This window comes from Lagopus muta, assembly GCF_023343835.1.
Source record: "Lagopus muta isolate bLagMut1 chromosome 37 unlocalized genomic scaffold, bLagMut1 primary SUPER_37_unloc_1, whole genome shotgun sequence".
Lineage (NCBI taxonomy): Eukaryota > Metazoa > Chordata > Aves > Galliformes > Phasianidae > Lagopus > Lagopus muta.
In genome coordinates, this window is record NW_026040162.1 from 47,583 (window position 1) to 68,191 (window position 20,609).

The 20,609-nt window shown below is 59.1% G+C and overlaps 2 protein-coding genes across 5 annotated transcripts; both read right to left on the bottom strand.

Annotated features, from left to right (window-relative positions):
- Positions 1 to 3,107: 3,107 nt before the first annotated feature.
- LOC125687526 (glutaminyl-peptide cyclotransferase-like protein) lies at positions 3,108 to 14,871 on the bottom strand. 4 transcript variants are annotated; one of them, XM_048932693.1, is made up of 7 exons: positions 14,476 to 14,871; positions 13,381 to 13,533; positions 11,039 to 11,323; positions 9,984 to 10,136; positions 4,299 to 4,398; positions 3,751 to 3,867; positions 3,108 to 3,373 (listed from the first exon to the last, which is right to left on the bottom strand). In XM_048932693.1, exons 1-7 carry the CDS (start codon positions 14,854 to 14,856, stop codon positions 3,228 to 3,230), a joined length of 1,335 nt encoding a protein of 444 aa, XP_048788650.1. In that variant the 5' UTR covers positions 14,857 to 14,871; the 3' UTR covers positions 3,108 to 3,227. The 4 variants fall into 4 exon arrangements, 3 of the variants coding, with proteins under 3 accessions (XP_048788650.1, XP_048788649.1, XP_048788648.1); XR_007374126.1 differs by lacking the exons at positions 3,108 to 3,373; positions 3,751 to 3,867; positions 4,299 to 4,398 and adding an exon at positions 8,471 to 8,538 and having other exon boundaries at positions 9,657 to 10,136; XM_048932692.1 differs by lacking the exons at positions 3,108 to 3,373; positions 3,751 to 3,867; positions 4,299 to 4,398 and having other exon boundaries at positions 9,583 to 10,136; positions 11,084 to 11,323.
- Positions 14,872 to 17,154: 2,283 nt separating this feature from the next.
- Positions 17,155 to 19,093, bottom strand: FBXO46 (F-box protein 46). Its single transcript, XM_048932695.1, is given in 8 exon segments — positions 17,155 to 17,647; positions 17,649 to 17,777; positions 17,779 to 17,918; positions 17,921 to 18,386; positions 18,388 to 18,441; positions 18,444 to 18,635; positions 18,637 to 18,810; positions 18,812 to 19,093. Coding segments are annotated over 8 exon segments (1,881 nt in total). The 3' UTR covers positions 17,155 to 17,203.
- Positions 19,094 to 20,609: the final 1,516 nt, after the last annotated feature.

Sequence of the window (20,609 nt, forward strand, 5' to 3'; positions counted from 1 at the left end):
TCAATGTATTCAGAATGATGACAAAAGCTGCCATATCTCAGCGTGACGCCACGTCTCCAGGTGGTGGGACACCCATTTCTGTCCGTAGCACTGCATGAAGTGCAACGTAACAGATGGATGGATGCGTTGTGTGACCGCATTGTTGTAATTGTTGGGTGAAATGATCCTTTTGTTTCACAAGGTGGTGCCAAAGGGAGGTGGACACCATGATTTGGGCTGTCAGTTTGCAATGTCAGCTCAACATGATGTCGTCTTCATGGGCTGGTGATCAACACAGTGTCACCTCCGTTGGGTTGGTGGCCCTCTACACAACATCGTCTCCATCTGATGATGGTTCCCAACTCAACACAGTGTCATCTTCATTGATTGGTGATCTTCAAATCAACAGTTTCACCTCCGTGGGTTGGTGGTCCTCAGCTCAATGTCATCTCTATGGTTTGGTGGTCCTCAGCTCAATGTCATCTCTATGGTTTGGTGGTTCTCAATGACACGGTGTCACCTCCAGAGCCACTGGTCCTCAGGACAGCGTCACCTTCATTGTGTGGTGGCACTTAACACAGAGTTACCTCCATGGGTCACCGGTCCTCAGCTCAACATCATTTCCATCTGATGTTGGTTCCCAACTCAATGCAACGTCATCTCCACGGGTTGGTGATCCTCTACACAACGTCATCTCCATCTGATGATGGTTCCCAACTCAATACAGTGTCATCTTCATTGATTGGTGATCTTCAAATCAACAGTTTCACCTCCGTGGATTGGTGGTCCTCTGGTCAATGTCATCTCTATGGTTTTGGTGGTTCTCAATGACACGGTGTCACCTCCAGAGCCACTGGTCCTCAGGACAACGTCATCTTCATTGTGTGGTGGCACTTAACACAGAGTTACCTCCATGGGTCACCGGTCCTCAGCTCAACATCATTTCCATCTGATGTTGGTTCCCAACTCAACACAGTGTCATCTTCATTGATTGGTGATCTTCAAATCAACAGTTTCACCTCTGTGGGTTGGTGGTCCTCAGCTCAATGTCATCTCTATGGTTTGGTGGTCCTCAGTGACACGGTGTCACCTCCAGAGCCACTGGTCCTCAGGACAGCCTCACCTTCATTGTGTGGTGGCACTTAACACAGCGTTACCTCCATGGGTCAGCGGTGCTCATCATAAAATCACCTCCATGGGTCACCGGTCCTCAGTTCAACACAAATTCCATCTGATGTTGGTTCCCAACTCAACGCAACGTCACCTTCATGGGTTGGTGGCCCTCTACACAACGTCATCTCCATCTGATGATGGTTCCCAACTCAACACAACGTCATCTTCATTGATTGGTGATCTTCAAATCAACAGTTTCACCTCCGTGGGTTGGTGGTCCTCAGCTCAATGTCATCTCTATGGTTTGGTGGTCCTCAGCTCAATGTCATCTCTATGGTTTGGTGGTTCTCAATGACACGGTGTCACCTCCAGAGCCACTGGTCCTCAGGACAACGTCACCTTCATTGTGTGGTGGCACTTAACACAGCGTTACCTCCGTGGGTCAGCAGTGCTCATAAAGTCACCTCCATGGGTCACCAGTCCTCAGTTCAACACAAATTCCATCTGATGTTGGTTCTCAACTCAACACAACATCACCTTCATGGGTTGGTGGCCCTCAGCTCAACATCATTTCCATCTGATGTTGGTTCTCAACTCAACACAACGTCACCTTCATGGGTTGGTGGTCCTCTACACAACGTCATCTCCATCTGATGTTGGTTCCCAACTCAACACAGCGTCATCTTCATTGATTGGTGATCTTCAAATCAACAGTTTCACCTCCGTGGGTTGGTGGCCCTCAGCTCAACATCATTTCCATCTGATGTTGGTTCCCAACTCAACGCAACGTCATCTTTCATGGTTGGTGGCCCTCAGCTCAACGCAACGTGACCTCTGTGGGTCAGTGGTCCTCAATACAACATCACCTCCATTTCTGTCCCCACCAACCGGCCGTGTCGGCGTTCTGCTCCGATTTCTGAACACGAAATGAAGAAGAAGGGATTTGGGGGGGATTCCGTTATCGGTGACGTTTGCAAAATGAGGCGCGGTTTCATATTTAAACTCATTTTATTCCACTTTATTTCATTTCATTTCGGTGATCTTTGCCCAGGTCCTTGGATCCGGAGCTGGAATTTCAACCCAACGTTTCCCAAGTAGAAAAATAGAATTTCAACCCATTTTTCCTACGTTTAAAAGAAAAAAAAAAAATGGAATTTCTCATTTACAGAAATCATTTCTTTCTCTGACAGCAGCAGAAAAAAAAGATAAGTGTAATTTAGGTCTCTTTTAGGGTCTATTTTGGGTCATTTTAGATCCCTTTTTTGGGTCAATTTTAGGTCAATTTGGGGTCAAATTTTGGTCTCTGATAGGTGTGTTTTGGGATTCCCTTTGGGGGGGGGGGGTGACCCTTTTGGGTCATTTTAGGTCCATTTTAGGTCACTTTCATTTTGGGCCCACTTTTCGTCTTGCATTTTAGGTCCATTTTGAGTCCCTTGATCAAATTTGGGTCCCTTTTAGGGGTCCCTTTTGGGTCTACTTAAGCTCAACTTTTTTATGTCCAGTTTGGACCCTTTTGGTTCCCTTGTAGGTTTTTTTAGGTCCCTTCTAAATTCATTTTCTGACCTTTTTAGGTCTCTTTTAGGTCCTTTTGACCATTTTTGGGTCAAATTTTAGGCCCCTTGTAGGTCAGTTTTGGACTCCTTTTAGGTCCATCTTTGGTTCGTTTTTTGGGTCCCTTCAAGGTCCATCTTGGAGGACAATTTTCTCCCTAAGAAACCCAACATAATGAGATGCTCGTTAAGCCCCATGGACTTAATTGCCCACAGCGCCCCATTCTTTGCATCCCTCCATTCCATTGGTGGTCCCCATCCATGTCCCCACCACTGTCCCCATGGTTGGACCCCATAGGTGTCCCCATCAATGTCCCCATCCATTGGTGGGCCCCGTGGGGGTCCCCATGGGTGTCTCTGTCAATGGTCCCCATCAGCGCCCCCACGGTTGATCCCACAAACGTCCCCATCAATCCCAAACGGTGTCCCCACAGATGTCCCCACAATGGGTGACAGCACAGGACACAACGCCAGACCCCACAGACTTTATTGGTGGCTCCCAGCACAACCAGGGGTCGTCCCAGCACCCCGGCTGGCTCAGACCGGGGGTGACAAGGGGGGGGGACAACATGTGACACGGGGGGCTCAGAGCTGCAGGAATTCAGCCACGAAGGCAGTGAGGATCTTGCAGAGGTCCTCCATGGTGGGTGGGTGCAGGTTGCCCTCGTTGTCCTCGGCCGTGTGCCAGACCCACGGGAAGGGCAGGGGGATGAGGTGCAGCACGGGGACACCTGTGGGGACACGGAGGGGGGGGGGGGGGGGGACATCGGAGCGTGGGGGTGAGCTCTGTGGAATGGGGGATGGCTTGGGGACATTGGGACGTGGGGGGGACGCGGGGTCACATGGATGTGGGATATGGGGACGCAGGATATGGGGATTTAGGGATGGGTGGACATGGGGACGTGGAGGCCCGGGAACAAACACAGTGACATGGGGACACGAGGGTGTGGGGATTCGGGGTTGGAGCGACACGGGGAGACATAGGGATATGGGAATTCATGGACACGGGGACATGGAGATCTGGGGACAAAGGGATGTGGGATTTGGGGATGGGGGGGGGGATGTGGGGACATGGAGGCATGGAGATTTGGGAACTTGGGGACATTACCACGCTGCAGGAAGGGGACGTGGTCGTCCTCCACTGGCCCCGGGGCCGGGCTGAGCCTGAAGAAGGGCTGGTCGTGGGGGGAGGCGTGGAGCAGCCCCAGGCGCCGCAGACGCTTCTCTGCACAGGGGAGGGGACAAAGGGGGACACGGAGGGTGACACAGAGAAGACAGGAGCGGGCAGAGCCCCCTGTGACACCCCCGTCTCCATCCCTGTGTCCCCAGTCCCATCCCAATCCCTTTGTCCCAACCCTGTCCCCCATCCCGTCCCTGTCCAAGCCCCCACCTCCATGTCCTCGTCCCATCTCCTTGTCCCCCACGCCTCCAGCTCCATGCCTCCATGTCCCATTCACCTCATGCCCCCATGCCCCCCAACCCCGTGTCCTACCCACACCGTGTCCCCACCCCCTCATCCCCATCCCATGTCCCCATCCCCATGGTCCCCATGTCCCCAACCCCATGTCGCATCCATTCCCTGTCCCAACTCCATCCCACCCCACATCCCCGTGTCCCCACAGTGTCCCCACGGTCACCCCATGTCCCCGCACGCACCGATGGCCACGAGGCGCAGGAACCAGTGGTGGGTTTGGGGGAAGTGGCTGTGGATGGCGGGGTTCTGTGCGCCCAGCAGGTCCAGCAGCACCAGAAGGCTCTGGGGACACCACGAAGGGGGACATGGGGACATCAGTGTGACCACAGGCACATGGGGGGGACCATCCTCAGGTCCTCTAGGACAGACCCACTTGGGTCACTGTGGTGGCGGGGGGACCATCCTGGACATGTCACCACCTCTAGGCATCATGGGACCATCCTGGTTGGGTCATCACCATGTCACCACGGTGCCACCACCTCTGGGCACCAAAGAACATTCCCAGTTGGGTCACCATGATGCCACCACCTCTAGGCATCATGGGACCATCCTGGTTGGGCCACCTCCATGTCACCACGATCCCACCACCTCTAGGCATCATGGGACCATCCTGGTTGGGTCACCACCATGTCACCACGGTGCCACCACCTCTGGGCACCAAAGAACATTCCCAGTTGGGTCACCATGATGCCACCACCTCTAGGCATCATGGGACCATCCTGGTTGGGCCACCTCCATGTCACCACGATCCCACCACCTCTAGGCATCATGGGACCATCCTGGTTGGGTCACCACCATGTCACCACGGTGCCACCACCTCTGGGCACCAAAGAACATTCCCAGTTGGGTCACCATGATGCCACCACCTCTGGGCACCATGGGACCATCCCAGTTGGGCCACCACCATGTCACCACGATGCCACCACCTCTAGGCATCATGGGACCATCCTGGTTGGGTCATCACCATGTCACCATGATGCCACCACCTCTGGGCACCAAAGAACATTCCCAGTTGGGTCACCATGATGCCACCACCTCTAGGCATCATGGGACCATCCTGGTTGGGTCACCACCATGTCACCACAATGCCACCACCTCTAGGCATCATGGGACCATCCCAGTTGGGTAACCACCATGTCACCATGATGCCACCACCTCTAGGCATCATGGGACCATCCTGGTTGGGTCACCTCCATGTCACCATGATGCCACCACCTCTAGGCATCATGGGACCATCCTGGTTGGGTCACCTCCATGTCACCATGATGCCACCACCTCTAGGCATCATGGGACCATCCTGGTTGGGTCACCACCATGTCACCACGATGCCACCACCTCTAGGCATCATGGGACCATCCTGGTTGGGTCATCACCATGTCACCACAATGCCACCACCTCTAGGCACCATGGGACCATCCTGGTTGGGTCATCACCATGTCACCACAATGCTACCACCTCTAGGCATCATGGGACCATCCTGGTTGGGTCACCACCATGTCACCACGATGCCACCACCTCTAGGCATCATGGGACCATCCCAATTGGGTCACCACCATGTCACCATGATGCCACAACCTCTAGGCATCATGGGACCATCCTGGTTGGGTCATCACCATGTCACCACGATGCCACCACCTCTAGGCATCATGGGACCATCCTGGTTGGGTCACCACCATGTCACCATGATGCTACCACCTCTAGGCATCATGGGACCATCCTGGTTGGGTCACCACCATGTCACCACGATGCCACCACCTCTGGACACCACGGGACCATCCCAATTGGGTCACCTCCATGTCACCACGATGCCACCACCTCTAGGCATCATGGGACCATCCTGGTTGGGCCACCTCCATGTCACCATGATGCCACCACCTCTAGGCATCATGGGACCATCCCAATTGGGCCACCTCCATGTCACCACGATGCCACCACCTCTGGGCACCATGGGACCATCCCAGTTGGGTCACCTCCATGTCACCACGATGCCACCACCTCTAGGCATCATGGGACCATCCGGGTTGGGTCACCACCATGTCACCATGATGCCACCACCTCTAGGCATCATGGGACCATCCTGGTTGGGTCACCTCCATGTCACCATGATGCCACCACCTCTAGGCATCATGGGACCATCCCAATTGGGCCACCTCCATGTCACCATGATGCCACCACCTCTGGGCACCAAAGAACATTCCCAGTTGGGTCACCATGATGCCACCACCTCTAGGCATCATGGGACCATCCTGGTTGGGTCACCACCATGTCACCATGATGCCACCACCTCTAGGCATCATGGGACCATCCTGGTTGGGTCATCACCATGTCACCACGATGCCACCACCTCTAGGCATCATGGGACCATCCTGGTTGGGTCACCACCATGTCACCATGATGCTACCACCTCTAGGCATCATGGGACCATCCTGGTTGGGTCACCACCATGTCACCACGATGCCACCACCTCTAGGCATCATGGGACCATCCTGGTTGGGCCACCTCCATGTCACCATGATGCCACCACCTCTAGGCATCATGGGACCATCCTGATTGGGTCACCACCATGTCACCATGATGCTACCACCTCTAGGCATCATGGGACCATCCGGGTTGGGTCACCACCATGTCACCACGATGCCACCACCTCTAGGCATCATGGGACCATCCCAATTGGGTCACCACCATGTCACCATGATGCCACCACCTCTAGGCATCATGGGACCATCCCAATTGGGCCACCTCCATGTCACCACGATGCCACCACCTCTAGGCATCATGGGACCATCCTGGTTGGGTCACCACCATGTCACCATGATGCCACCACCTCTAGGCATCATGGGACCATCCTGGTTGGGCCACCTCCATGTCACCATGATGCCACCACCTCTAGGCATCATGGGACCATCCTGGTTGGGCCACCTCCATGTCACCACGATGCCACCACCTCTAGGCATCATGGGACCATCCTGGTTGGGCCACCTCCATGTCACCACGATGCCACCACCTCTGGGCACCAAAGAACATTCCCAGTTGGGTCACCATGATGCCACCATCTCTGGGCATCATGGGACCATCCTGGTTGGGTCACCACCATGTCACCACAATGCCACCACCTCTGGACACCACGGGACCATCCCAATTGGGTCACCTCCATGTCAACATGATGCCACCACCTCTAGGCATCATGGGACCATCCTGGTTGGGCCACCTCCATGTCAACATGATGCCACCACCTCTAGGCATCATGGGACCATCCCAGTTGGGTCACCACCATGTCACCATGATGCCACCACCTCTGGGCACCAAAGAACATTCCCAATTGGGTCACCATGATGCCACCACCTCTGGACACCACGGGACCATCCCAATTGGGTCACCTCCATGTCACCACGATGCCACCACCTCTAGGCATCATGGGACCATCCCGGTTGGGCCACCTCCATGTCACCACGATGCCACCACCTCTAGGCATCATGGGACCATCCCAGTTGGGCCACCTCCATGTCACCACGATGCCACCACCTCTAGGCATCATGGGACCATCCTGGTTGGGTCACCACCATGTCACCACGATGCCACCACCTCTAGGCATCATGGGACCATCCTGGTTGGGCCACCTCCATGTCACCACGATGCCACCACCTCTAGGCATCATGGGACCATCCCAATTGGGCCACCTCCATGTCACCACGATGCCACCACCTCTAGGCATCATGGGACCATCCCAGTTGGGTCACCACCATGTCACCATGATGCCACCACCTCTAGGCATCATGGGACCATCCTGGTTGGGTCACCACCATGTCACCATGATGCTACCACCTCTAGGCATCATGGGACCATCCTGGTTGGGCCACCTCCATGTCACCACAATGCCACCACCTCTAGGCATCATGGGACCATCCCAATTGGGCCACCTCCATGTCACCACGATGCCACCACCTCTAGGCATCATGGGACCATCCCAATTGGGCCACCACCATGTCACCACGATGCCACCACCTCTAGGAATCATGGGACCATCCTGGTTGGGTCACCTCCATGTCACCATGATGCCACCACCTCTAGGCATCATGGGACCATCCCAATTGGGCCACCTCCATGTCACCACGATGCCACCACCTCTAGGCATCATGGGACCATCCTGGTTGGGTCACCACCATGTCACCACGATGCCACCACCTCTAGGCATCATGGGACCATCCCAATTGGGTCACCACCATGTCACCACGATGCCACCACCTCTGGGCACCATGGGACCATCCCGGTTGGGCCACCTCCATGTCACCACGATGCCACCACCTCTAGGCATCATGGGACCATCCTGATTGGGTCACCACCATGTCACCATGATGCTACCACCTCTAGGCATCATGGGACCATCCGGGTTGGGTCACCACCATGTCACCACGATGCCACCACCTCTAGGCATCATGGGACCATCCCAATTGGGCCACCTCCATGTCACCACGATGCCACCACCTCTAGGCATCATGGGACCATCCCGGTTGGGCCACCTCCATGTCACCACGATGCCACCACCTCTAGGCATCATGGGACCATCCTGATTGGGTCACCACCATGTCACCATGATGCTACCACCTCTAGGCATCATGGGACCATCCCAATTGGGCCACCTCCATGTCACCACGATGCCACCACCTCTAGGCATCATGGGACCATCCTGGTTGGGCCACCTCCATGTCACCACGATGCCACCACCTCTAGGCATCATGGGACCATCCCAGTTGGGCCACCTCCATGTCAACATGATGCCACCACCTCTAGGCATCATGGGACCATCCCAGTTGGGTCACCACCATGTCACCATGATGCCACCACCTCTGGGCACCAAAGAACATTCCCAATTGGGTCACCATGATGCCACCACCTCTGGACACCACGGGACCATCCCAATTGGGTCACCTCCATGTCACCACGATGCCACCACCTCTAGGCATCATGGGACCATCCCGGTTGGGCCACCTCCATGTCACCACGATGCCACCACCTCTAGGCATCATGGGACCATCCCAGTTGGGCCACCTCCATGTCACCACGATGCCACCACCTCTAGGCATCATGGGACCATCCTGGTTGGGTCACCACCATGTCACCACGATGCCACCACCTCTAGGCATCATGGGACCATCCTGGTTGGGCCACCTCCATGTCACCACGATGCCACCATCTCTGGGCACCATGGGACCATCCCAGTTGGGTCACCTCCATGTCACCACAATGCCACCACCTCTAGGCATCATGGGACCATCCCAATTGGGTCACCTCCATGTCACCACAATGCCACCACCTCTGGGCATCATGGGACCATCCTGGTTGGGTCACCACCATGTCACCATGATGCTACCACCTCTAGGCATCATGGGACCATCCCAATTGGGCCACCTCCATGTCACCATGATGCCACCACCTCTGGGCACCATGGGACCATCCCAGTTGGGTCACCATGATGCCACCACCTCTGGGCACCATGGGACCATCCCAGTTGCGTCACCTCCATGTCACCATGATGCCACCACCTCTAGGCATCATGGGACCATCCCAATTGGGTCACCACCATGTCACCATGATGCCACCATCTCTGGACACCAAAGAACATTCCCAGTTGGGTCACCATGATGCCACCACCTCTAGGCATCATGGGACCATCCTGGTTGGGCCACCACCATGTCACCACGATGCCACCACCTCTGGGCACCATGGGACCATCCGGGTTGGGTCATCACCATGTCACCATGATGCCACCATCTCTGGGCACCACGGGACCATCCCAATTGGGCCACCTCCATGTCACCACGATGCCACCAGCCCATCGTGACCCCACCAGCTGTGCTGGGGATGCTCACCATGGCGCTGAGCTCCGTGCCGTGCGCACCGTGCCGGGTGGCTGCCATGCGTGCCGCGAGGTGCCGGGCGCCGTACAGAGAATCGGTGGCACTCCATTCCTCAAAGGCCTCTTCTCCATCCAGGAACAGCAGCTGCAGTGTCACCTCTGCATCCTGAGAGGGTGGACATCAATGGCTGCGGGTGGGGAGGGGGTCCCACTGTGGGGGTCAGGAGGGACCCAGGTGACATATGGGGGTATCAGGAGGGTGCTGGTGTCCCACGGTGGGGCCCAGTTGCCCCTGGGGAGGTCAGGAGGGACCCAGGTGTTTTGGGTGTCCCATGGTGGGGGGGGAGGGAGGGGGTCCAGGTGTCCCTGGGGGAGTCAAGAGAGTTCCAGGTGTCCCATGGGAGACCCAGGTGTTTCATGGGGGGGCCAGGAGGGACCCAGGTGGCATAGGGGGGGGGATCAGGAGGGTTCTGGGTATCTCAAGGTGGGGTCCAGTGTCCCTGGGAGGGTCAGAAGGGACCCAAGTGACATATGGGGGGGGTCCAGGTGTCCCTGGGGTTGCCAGGAGAGACCCAGGTGTCCAATGAGGGGTCCTGGATGTCCCATGAGGTGGTCCCAGTGTCCAAGGGGGGGTTAGGAGGGACGTACTGGGGGTCCCAGATGACCCATGGGGTGGTTCAGGTGTCCCCGGAGGGGTCAGCAGTGACTCAGGTGACCCATAGGGAAGTCTAGGTGTCCATGGGGGGGATCAGGAGGGACTCAATTGGGGGTCCCAGATGATCCATGGGGGGGGGGTCCAGGTGTCCCTGCGGGGGTCAGGACAGACCCAGGCTGTCCTATGAGGGGTCCTGGATGTCTCATGGGGGAGTCCAGGTGTCCATGGGGGGGATCAGGAGGGACTCAATTGGGGGTCCAAGATGACCCATGGAGGGGGGGGGGGACACCAGACATCCACGGAGGGGGTCAGGAGGGACCCAGGAATCCCATCACAGAGCGTCCCATGAAGTGACCCATCTGTCCCAAGTTAGGGGGGGGGGAGAAGGGGGGGGGGTCCCAGCACCCACCCACCCCCTCCTTGGCGTTCCGTAAGGGCCCATCCAGGGCAGCTGCCACCTCCATCAGCATGGCGCACGGCACGGCTGAGTCGGTGGCCCCAATGAAGGCAGCAGGTCCGGGTGATGGCAACACTTTGGTGTCGTAGTGACACACCAGTGCCAGGCGGCGAGGGGCCGAGGGGGACAGCGTGGCCACCAGGTTGGAGAAGGTCACCGTCCCACGAGGGGTGGGGGATGAAAAGGTGTCCAGGTTCAGCTGCCACCCGGCCCTCAGTGCTGATAGGTGGTCGGTGATGTGCTGTGGGTGACACGGGGACAGTGGGGTGACATGGGGGCGATGGGGTGATGTGGGGATGGGTGACATGGGGGCAGTGGGGTGACAAAAGGAAAGGGGTGACATGGGGATGAGGGACGTGGGGACAGGGGTGACGTGGGGTGGGTGACGTGGGGATGGGTGACATGGGGACAATGGGGTGACATGGGGATGGGTGACAAGGGGATGGGGGTGACAAAAGGAAAGGGGTGACATGGAGATGATTGATATGGGGACAGGGGTGACATGGGGTGGGTGACAAGGGGATGGGGGTGACATGGAAATGGGTGACATGGGGGCAGTGGGGTGACAAAAGGAAAGGGGTGACATGGAGATGAGTGATATGGGGACAGGGGTGACATGGGGTGGGTGACAAGGGGATGGGGGTGACATGGAAATGGGTGACATGGGGGCAGTGTGGGTGACAAAAGGAAAGGGGTGACATGGGGATGAGGGATGCGGGGACAGGGGTGACATGGGGTGGGTGATAAGGGGATGGGGGTGACATGGAAATGGGTGACATGGGGACAATGGGGTGACATGGGGATGGGTGACATGGGGACAATGGGGTGACATGGAAATGGGTGACATGGGGACAGGGGTGACATGGGGTGGGTGATAAGGGGATGGGGGTGACATGGGGACAGGGGTGACATGGGGACAATGGGGGTGACAAGGGGATGGGTGACATGGGGACAGTGGGGTGACAAAAGGAAAGGGGTGACATGGGGATGAGTGATATGGGGACAGGGGTGACATGGGGATGGGTGACATGGGGGCAGTGGGGTGACAAAAGGAAAGGGGGTGACATGGGGATGAGGGATGCGGGGACAGGGGTGACATGGGGTGGGTGATAAGGGGATGGGGGTGACATGGGGACAGGGGTGACATGGGGACAATGGGGTGACATGGGGATGGGTGACATGGGGACAGTGGGGTGACAAAAGGAAAGGGGTGACATGGGGATGAGGGACGTGGGGACAGGGGGTGACATGGGGTGGGTGACATGGGAACAGTAGGGTGACATGCGGACGGGTGGCACGGGGGCAGTGGTGACAGATTGAACGGAGGGTGACACAGGGACAGGGTGACGTGGAGGTGGGTGACGCAGAGGGGCAGGGAGTGACACAGGAACGGGTGACAGAGGTGGATGGGTGACATCAGAGGGGATACGGAGACATCAGGGGGTGGCACAGGGATGGGGTGACACAGGGATGGGGTGGCACAGGGATGGGGTGGCACAGGGATGGGGTGACATAGGGATGGGGTGGCACAGGGATGGGGTGACATAGGGATGGGGTGGCACAGGGATGGGGTGACACAGGGATGGGGTGACATAGGGATGGGGTGGCACAGGGATGGGGTGACATAGGGATGGGGTGGCACAGGGATGGGGTGGCATAGGGATGGGGTGACACAGGGATGGGGTGGCACAGGGATGGGGTGGCACAGGGATGGGGTGACATAGGGATGGGGGTGGCAAAGGGATGGGGTGGCACAGGGATGGGGTGACACAGGGATGGGGTGACATAGGGATGGGGTGGCACAGGGATGGGGTGACACAGGGATGGGGTGGCACAGGGATGGGGTGGCACAGGGATGGGGTGACATAGGGATGGGGTGGCACAGGGATGGGGTGACACAGGGATGGGGTGACACAGGGATGGGGTGACATAGGGATGGGGGTGGCACAGGGATGGGGTGACATAGGGATGGGGTGACACAGGGATGGGGTGACATAGGGATGGGGTGACACAGGGATGGGGTGACACAGGGATGGGGTGGCACAGGGATGGGGTGACACAGGGATGGGGTGACATAGGGATGGGGTGACACAGGGATGGGGTGACATAGGGATGGGGTGACACAGGGATGGGGTGACATAGGGATGGGGTGGCACAGGGATGGGGTGGCACAGGGATGGGGTGACACAGGGATGGGGTGGCACAGACACAGCGGTGTCACAGCGTTGGGGACATGGAGGTGACACGTGGGGGGGGGGTGGAGGGGGGGGGTGGGGGGGGGGGGACATGGGGACCCACCTGGCGCACAGCGTGGCTCCCAGCGCTGCCTGGTGGCCGTTCCCGCAGGAGGGGACGCAGGAAGGCATCCCGAAAGCGGAGGGGGGAAAACCCCCCCAGGAGGGTCCGGAGATGCTTTTCGGATGAGGGGAGGGAGCGAAGCCGGGGGGGCTGCTGTAAGGTTTTTGGGGGGGGGGAGGGGAGGGGAGGAGATGATCAATGTTTGGAGGGAGGGGGGGGGGAGTTCAGGGGGTCCTCCTATGGGGTTGGGGGTCCTTTGAGGTGGGGGAGGATGGGGGGGGGGGGTCTGTGAGCTCCAGGAGAGGGCTGTGATGTTCTGGGGGATTCTAGGGAGGAGGTATAAGGGGTCTGGGGGCTGTGGGTGGGGGTCTGGGGGGGGGGGTCTGTGAGGCTTCAGGAGGGGGGTCGTGGTGCCCTGGGGGATTCTGGGGGGGGGGGGGGGGGGGGAGGAGTTATAAGGGGTCTGGGGTCCCTGGGTGGGTTGATCTGGCAGGGTCTGGGAGCTCTGGGGGGGGGGGGTTTACAGTGTTCCGGGGGGGGATTTATAAAGAGTCTGGGGTCCCTGGGGGTCAGTCTGGGATTCTTATAAGTGATCTGAGGGTTCTGGAGGCTCCACGGGGGGTTGGGGTACTCAAGGGGGGGGGGGGGGGGGGGGGAGGGCTGGGGTTATTATAATGGGTCTGGGGTCGACCTGGGGGTTCTGGAGGGGGAAAGTCTGAGAGCTGGAGGAGAAGGGTTGGGGTGCCCGGGGTGGATAGAAAGTTCGGGGCTTCAGGAAGTGCTCCGAGGACCCCCAAGGGTTTTGGGGTGCTCTGAGGGGGGGTCTGGAGGTGTTCTAAGGGGTCCGGGATCCTTGGAAGGGGGTCTGTGGGACCTTGGGGGTCTTGAGGTATCCTGGGGGCATCCATGGGATTGGGAGAGCCATGGGGGGCGGGGGTGGAGTCTGGGGACCCCCCTGTGGGGTTGAGGGGGAATGGGGGGCGCTGGGGGAACCAAGAGGGGCTGAGGTGCCTTCTGGGGGGGGTCTGAGGTCCCTGTGCCCCCCACCCCCCACCCATCCATCCGTTCTAGGACCTTCCCCCCATTTCCTCTCACCGCTTCTCCTCCTTTGCCGCTGCTTCGCTCCGCCCCGGGCCACGCCGCGTATAGAATGGCAACGGCCGCCGCCACGGCCACGAAAGGTAGAAACGGCCGTGGGCACCGCCGAGAACGGGAGGGGAACCCCAGAACCGATGCCGGGACCCCCACCGGCACCGCGCCCGGAACGGGACCCGAACCCGCGGTCCAGCGGGAACGGCGAGACCCCCCGGAGCCCTTCCGCATGGCGCGGGGGGCGGGGCCCGAAAGGGGCGGGATTTGCGGAGTGGGCGGAGTTACGGCTGACGAGATATACGCTGATTGGACGAGGGGCGTGGCTTGATGAGGGAAGAGGCGCGCATGCGTAGAGGTGCGGGGAGCGGGCAGCCGTGAGCGCATGCGCACAGGGGATGTCACCGTACTGAGGCGTCACCCAACGGGTTGTCATCGTTGTCACCCCTGCGGGATGTCACCCCTACAGGACGGCACCCTGTTGAGATGCTTACCCCCATGGGATGTCACCTCTGTAGGATGTCACCCTTACGGGACGCCACTCTTATGGGATGCCACTCTTATGGGATGTCACCCTTATGGGATGTCACCCTTATGGGATGTCACCCCCATGGGATGGATGTCACCTCTGCAGGACGTTGCCCTTATGGGATGTCGCCCTTATGGGATGTCACCCCTGTGAAATGTCACCCCCAAGCGCGTTACCACCCAGAGCACCGATGTCACCCAGGATGTGGGTTCATTCCAGGTGGGATGTCACCTTGGAGCAGGATGTCACCCCAGTAGAAGACGTCGCTCCGGGTCAAAACGTCGATGTGGATGGGGACGTCACCCCAGTAGGATGTCCCAGATGGGGACACTGTCCCTGGCAGGACTCTGTTGTACTCTATGGGGCTGTCACCCCGGTGCCACCACTCTCCGTGGGGACATCACTCCAGAAGGCCTCACTGTTCTCCTCCATAGAGCTGTCACCCTCTTTGGGGGACGTCACCACAGTGCCACCCCCCCTCCATGGGGAAATCACCCCATCGCCACCACTGTCCATGAGGACGTCACCCCCACTGTCACCATCTTCATTGGGGACATCGCCCCAGATGTTGCCGTCACCATCCACAGGGACATCGCTGCAGAAGGTGCCACCACCTCCATGGGGACATCACACCACAATGTGCCTCCACCTCCACGGAGCCCTGACCCTCCTTGGAGACCAACACCCCGGAGAGAGCTCTGCCACCCCAAAACAGCCCAGCCCCACACCCCACGGTGCCACCACCAACCGGCCAACCAACCAACCAACCATCTCACCAACCCACCATCCGACCAACCAACCCAACCATCCAACCAACCACCCATCCGACCATTTGACCAACCAATCGACCAATCGACCATCCGACCAACCAATCGACCAACCAACTGACCTACCAGCCAATAAACCATCTGTCCAACCATCCAACCATCCACCCAACCAACGGACCAACCATCTGACCAACCATCCAACGACCCAACCAACCATCCAATCACCCAACCAACCATCCAATGGACCATCAACCGGCCAACCAACCAACCACCCAACCAACCACACAACCAACCATCCAACCAACCAACCATCCAACCAACCAACCATCCAACCAACCAACCAACTAACCAACCAACCCAACCATCCAACCAACCACCCATCCGACCATTTGACCAACCAATCGACCAATCAACCATCCAACCAACCAACCGACCAACCAACTGACCTACCAGCCAATAAACCATCTGTCCAACCATCCAACCATCCACCCAACCAACGGACCAACCATCTGACCAACCATCCAACGACCCAACCAACCATCCAACCACCCAACCAACCATCCAATGGACCATCAACCGGCCAACCAACCATCCAACCACCCAACCAACCACCCAACCAACCATCCAACCAACCAACCATCCAACCAACCAACCAACTAACCAACCAACCCAACCATCCAACCAACCACCCATCCGACCATTTGACCAAACAATCGACCAATCGACCATCCAACCAACCAACCGACCAACCAACTGACCTACCAGCCAATAAACCATCTGTCCAACCATCCAACCATCCACCCAACCAACGGACCAACCATCTGACCAACCATCCAACCACCCACCCAACCAACCAACCAACCAACCATCCAACCATCCAACCACCCAACCAACCAACCAACCAACCAACCAACCACCTAACCCACCATCCAACCAACCAACCATCCAACTATTCAATCAACCATCCAACCACCAACCCACCATCCAACCAACCAACCATCCAACCATCCAACAACCCAACCAACCATCCAACCACCCCACCCAACCAACCAACCACCCCATCCAACCACCCAACCAACCAACCACCCAACCCACCATCCAACCAACCATCCAACTATTCAACCAACCATCCAACCACCCAACCCACCATCAAACCCACCATCCAACCAACCAACCATCCAACTATTCAACCAACCATCCAACCAACCAACCACCCAACCCACCATCCAACCAACCACCCAACCAACCAACAAACAAACCACCCAACCACCCTCCCGACCAACCATCCGACCGTCTCTTCTTTCCATTTTTTTTTCTTCTTTTCTCGGCTTTTTTCTCCACTTCTTTTCCTCCCCGTCCCCCCGCCTCCCTCCCCCCACCCTTCCCTCCTTTCTCCCCCACCATTTTGGGGGTCCGGCACCGTGTCCCCACGTCCCCTTCACCTGCCATCATCGCGGCGTGCCGCCGGGTGCACCCAGTTGTTGTCATGCAGCCCCACGCGGCAGCCGGGCGCTTCCTTGTCGGGCCGGCGGCAGCACATCCAATAGGAGCGGCCGTAAGGCAGGTCGTGGTGGTAGGGCTTGGGGTGCCATCGGCACAGCGACACGTCCCCCTTCTCGTAGTGCTTCTTGCACTGCTTGCAGGGATCGTCGCGATACAGCGGGTCGCGGTTCCAGCGCGAGTCGGTGGCCTGCACCCCGAACGTCTCGATGATGGATTTGAAGTAGTGGCAGGAACATTTGAGGGCGGCCAGGGTCTGGGTGGGCAGGTAGCTGAAAATCTTCACCATCACGTGCTCCGGCAGCAGCAGCATGTACTGCCGCGGCTCCAGCAGCCGCTGGATCTTGAAGCGGATCTCCAAGAAATCGTGCGACACGTGGCGGGTACAGGCGGCACAGCGACGGGTCGGCGGCGGCGGGCGGCGCTTCCTCCTGTGCCTCCATCCCCGGCCCCGTTTGGTTCGTGTCCTCGGCACCGGGCAGGAGGAAGAGCTGTCCCGGAGGCGGCGGGTCCCTCCTGCGGCGCCGCCAAGCGCACCGTCTCCTCCTTCACCTTCTTGGTGCTGTCTTTGCCGAAGAAGACGCACTGATCCACCACCCCCGTCACCACCACGTCCACGTGGAAGCCAGACACGCAGTCCCGTGCCACTGCCCGCCGTTTCGCCCCGCCGTCCCCTCGGGGCCATCGGCCTTGCTGTTGCCCGCCGCCCCTTCGCCGCACGGCACGGCCACGTCGGCGCCGTCGCGGTCAGCGTTGGGCGCCGCGTTGGCCAACAAGAACTCAACATTGGTGGGGAGCTGATCACGGGAGGGGCTGATGAGCTGATACAGATCACAGGTGATCTTGTCCTTGGCGCGGGTGCCACCACCTCCACCCATGAACACACAACCGGGCCGCCCTCCGGCGCTCGCTGGCTCCCCAGATGCGGTGCTGGCGCGGCCGTCGCGAGCGCTGGAGATTCGGAAGGCGATGCGGACTTCGCCCGGCGCTGCTGTCGCCGTTGCTGCCGTGGTGCTGGCGCAGTCACCACTGGGGTGACACAGCCCGTTGTGCCGCCCGCCGGCGCGTTGCCGTGACTCAAAGTGTGCCACGGCCTCGGCCACGCGGCTGCAGTCGCTGCCCCGGCGGTGCCGGCGGCCCTTTGGCGTCGCCGTTCACCTCCATCAAGCTCTGCAACGGCCCAACGCCGCCCGCTGCTCCACCAACGCCACCATTTCGGCCACAGAAAGAGGGTCCGGAGCTTCGCCATCCCCTTCGTGATGGGGGATCTTACCGGGCTGGTGGCAACGCCGGCGCCGTTTGGCTTTGGAGCTCTCGCTGCCCCAGTTGCCCTTCACTTTCATGGTGTTGGCGCGGCCGCCGGCGCCGCCCGCATTGGTGGGCCACGAAAAATGCCACTTTCTCTTTGGTGTTGCCAGGTTTGATGACGTACCACGTGTCCAGCAACACGCGGCCTTCCTCTGCCGGTGCGGCGGGGAGAGGGGGGGGGGTGTTCTCGGAGGGTCCTCGGGCGCTGGGGGGGTCCTCGGGGGGACGGCACGGCTTTCCGGGTGGGGACGGGGACGGGGCATGGCTTGTTTTGGGTGTAGGTGCCAAAAGGACGGGGACACCAGAGCTGGAGGTGGGGGAAGGCGTTGGGCTCCATCAGGGCCGCATGGCAGAGCGGCGGGGGGCCGGCCTGAGGAGAGACGGGGAGGTCAGCACGGGCCTGGGGATGGGATGGGGATGTTTGGGATGGAGGTGGGGATGTTAGTGGGGGTGGGATCAAGGGGGTGGGGGGGGAAATGGGATCAGGACATCGGTTGGGATGGGATGGGGATGGGAACATTAGTAGGGATGGGATGGGGACATCAGTGGGAGTGGGATGGGGATGGGATGGGATGGGATGGGGAGGGGAGGGGGAGGGAAGGGGGAGGGGGAGGGGAGGGGAGGGGAGGGGAGGGGATCAATGGGGGTGAGATGGGGATGGGATGAGGATGCTGTTTGGATTGAGATGGGGATAGGATGGGAACATTAGTAGGGATGGGATGGGGACATCAGTGGGAGAGGGATGGGATGGGATGGGATGGGATGGGATGGGATGGGATGGGATGGGATGGGGATGGGGATGGGGATGGGGATGGGATGGGGATGGGGATGGGGATGGGATCAATGGGGGTGGGATGGGATGGGATGAGGACGCTGGTTGGGTTGAGATGGGGATGGGATGGGAACATTAGTAGGGGATGGGATGGGGACATCAGTGGGAGTGGGATGGGATGGGATGGGATGGGATGGGGAGTGGGATGGGATGGGATGGGGATGGGATGGATGGGATGGGGATGGGATGGGGATGGGGATGAGGATGGGGATGGGATCAATGGGGGTGGGATGGGGATGGGATGGGGACGCTGGTTAGGATGAGATGGGGATGGGATGGGAACATTAGTAGGGATGGGATGGGGACATCAGTGGGGAGTGGGATGGGATGGGATGGGATGGGATGGGATGGGATGGGATGGGATGGGATGGGATGGGATGGGATGGGGATGGGGGATGGGATGGGATGGATGATGGGGATGGGGATGGGATGGGGATGGGGATGGGGTTGGGATGGGATGGGGATGGAGTGGGGATGGGGATGGGGATGGGATGGGGATGGGATAGCATGGGATGGGATGGGGATGGGATGGGGATGGGGATGGGGATGGGGATGGGGATGGGATCAATGGGGGTGGGATGGGGATGGGATGGGGACGCTGGTTAGGATGAGATGGGGATGGGATGGGAACATTAGTAGGGATGGGATGGGGACACTGATGGGGATTGTTAGGATGGGATGAGGATGGGATGGCAACGTTTGGGATGGGAATGGCATGGGGATGGGATGGGGACATTAACAGGGCTGAGGGAGACAGTATGGGGACATTAGTGGGATTGGTGGGGACTGAGTGGGGTTGGGATGGGGATGTCGATGGGGATGGCACGGGGAGGAGGCAGGGACATTAATGGGGGTGTCGGGGACGTGTGGGGGACTTAAGGGGATGGCAAAGGGGGTGGGATGGGGACAGCATGGGGACATTATGGGATGGAATGGGGTCATTATGGGAACACTGCGGGGATGGGGACACTATAGGGACACCAATAGGGCTGGGGGGGGGGGTGGAGCATGAACGGCACCAAAAGAGACAGGAATGGGACAGTATGGAGGTGAGGGGATGGGGTGAGGACAAGGCAGGGACACCACGGGAGGGAGGGGACACCATGGGGACAGCACAGCAGTGCGGGAGGGTCACCATAGGAACACCATGGGGGCTGCAAGGGACACCATAGGGACCCTCACCCACCCTTCAGGCCCCGCCCCT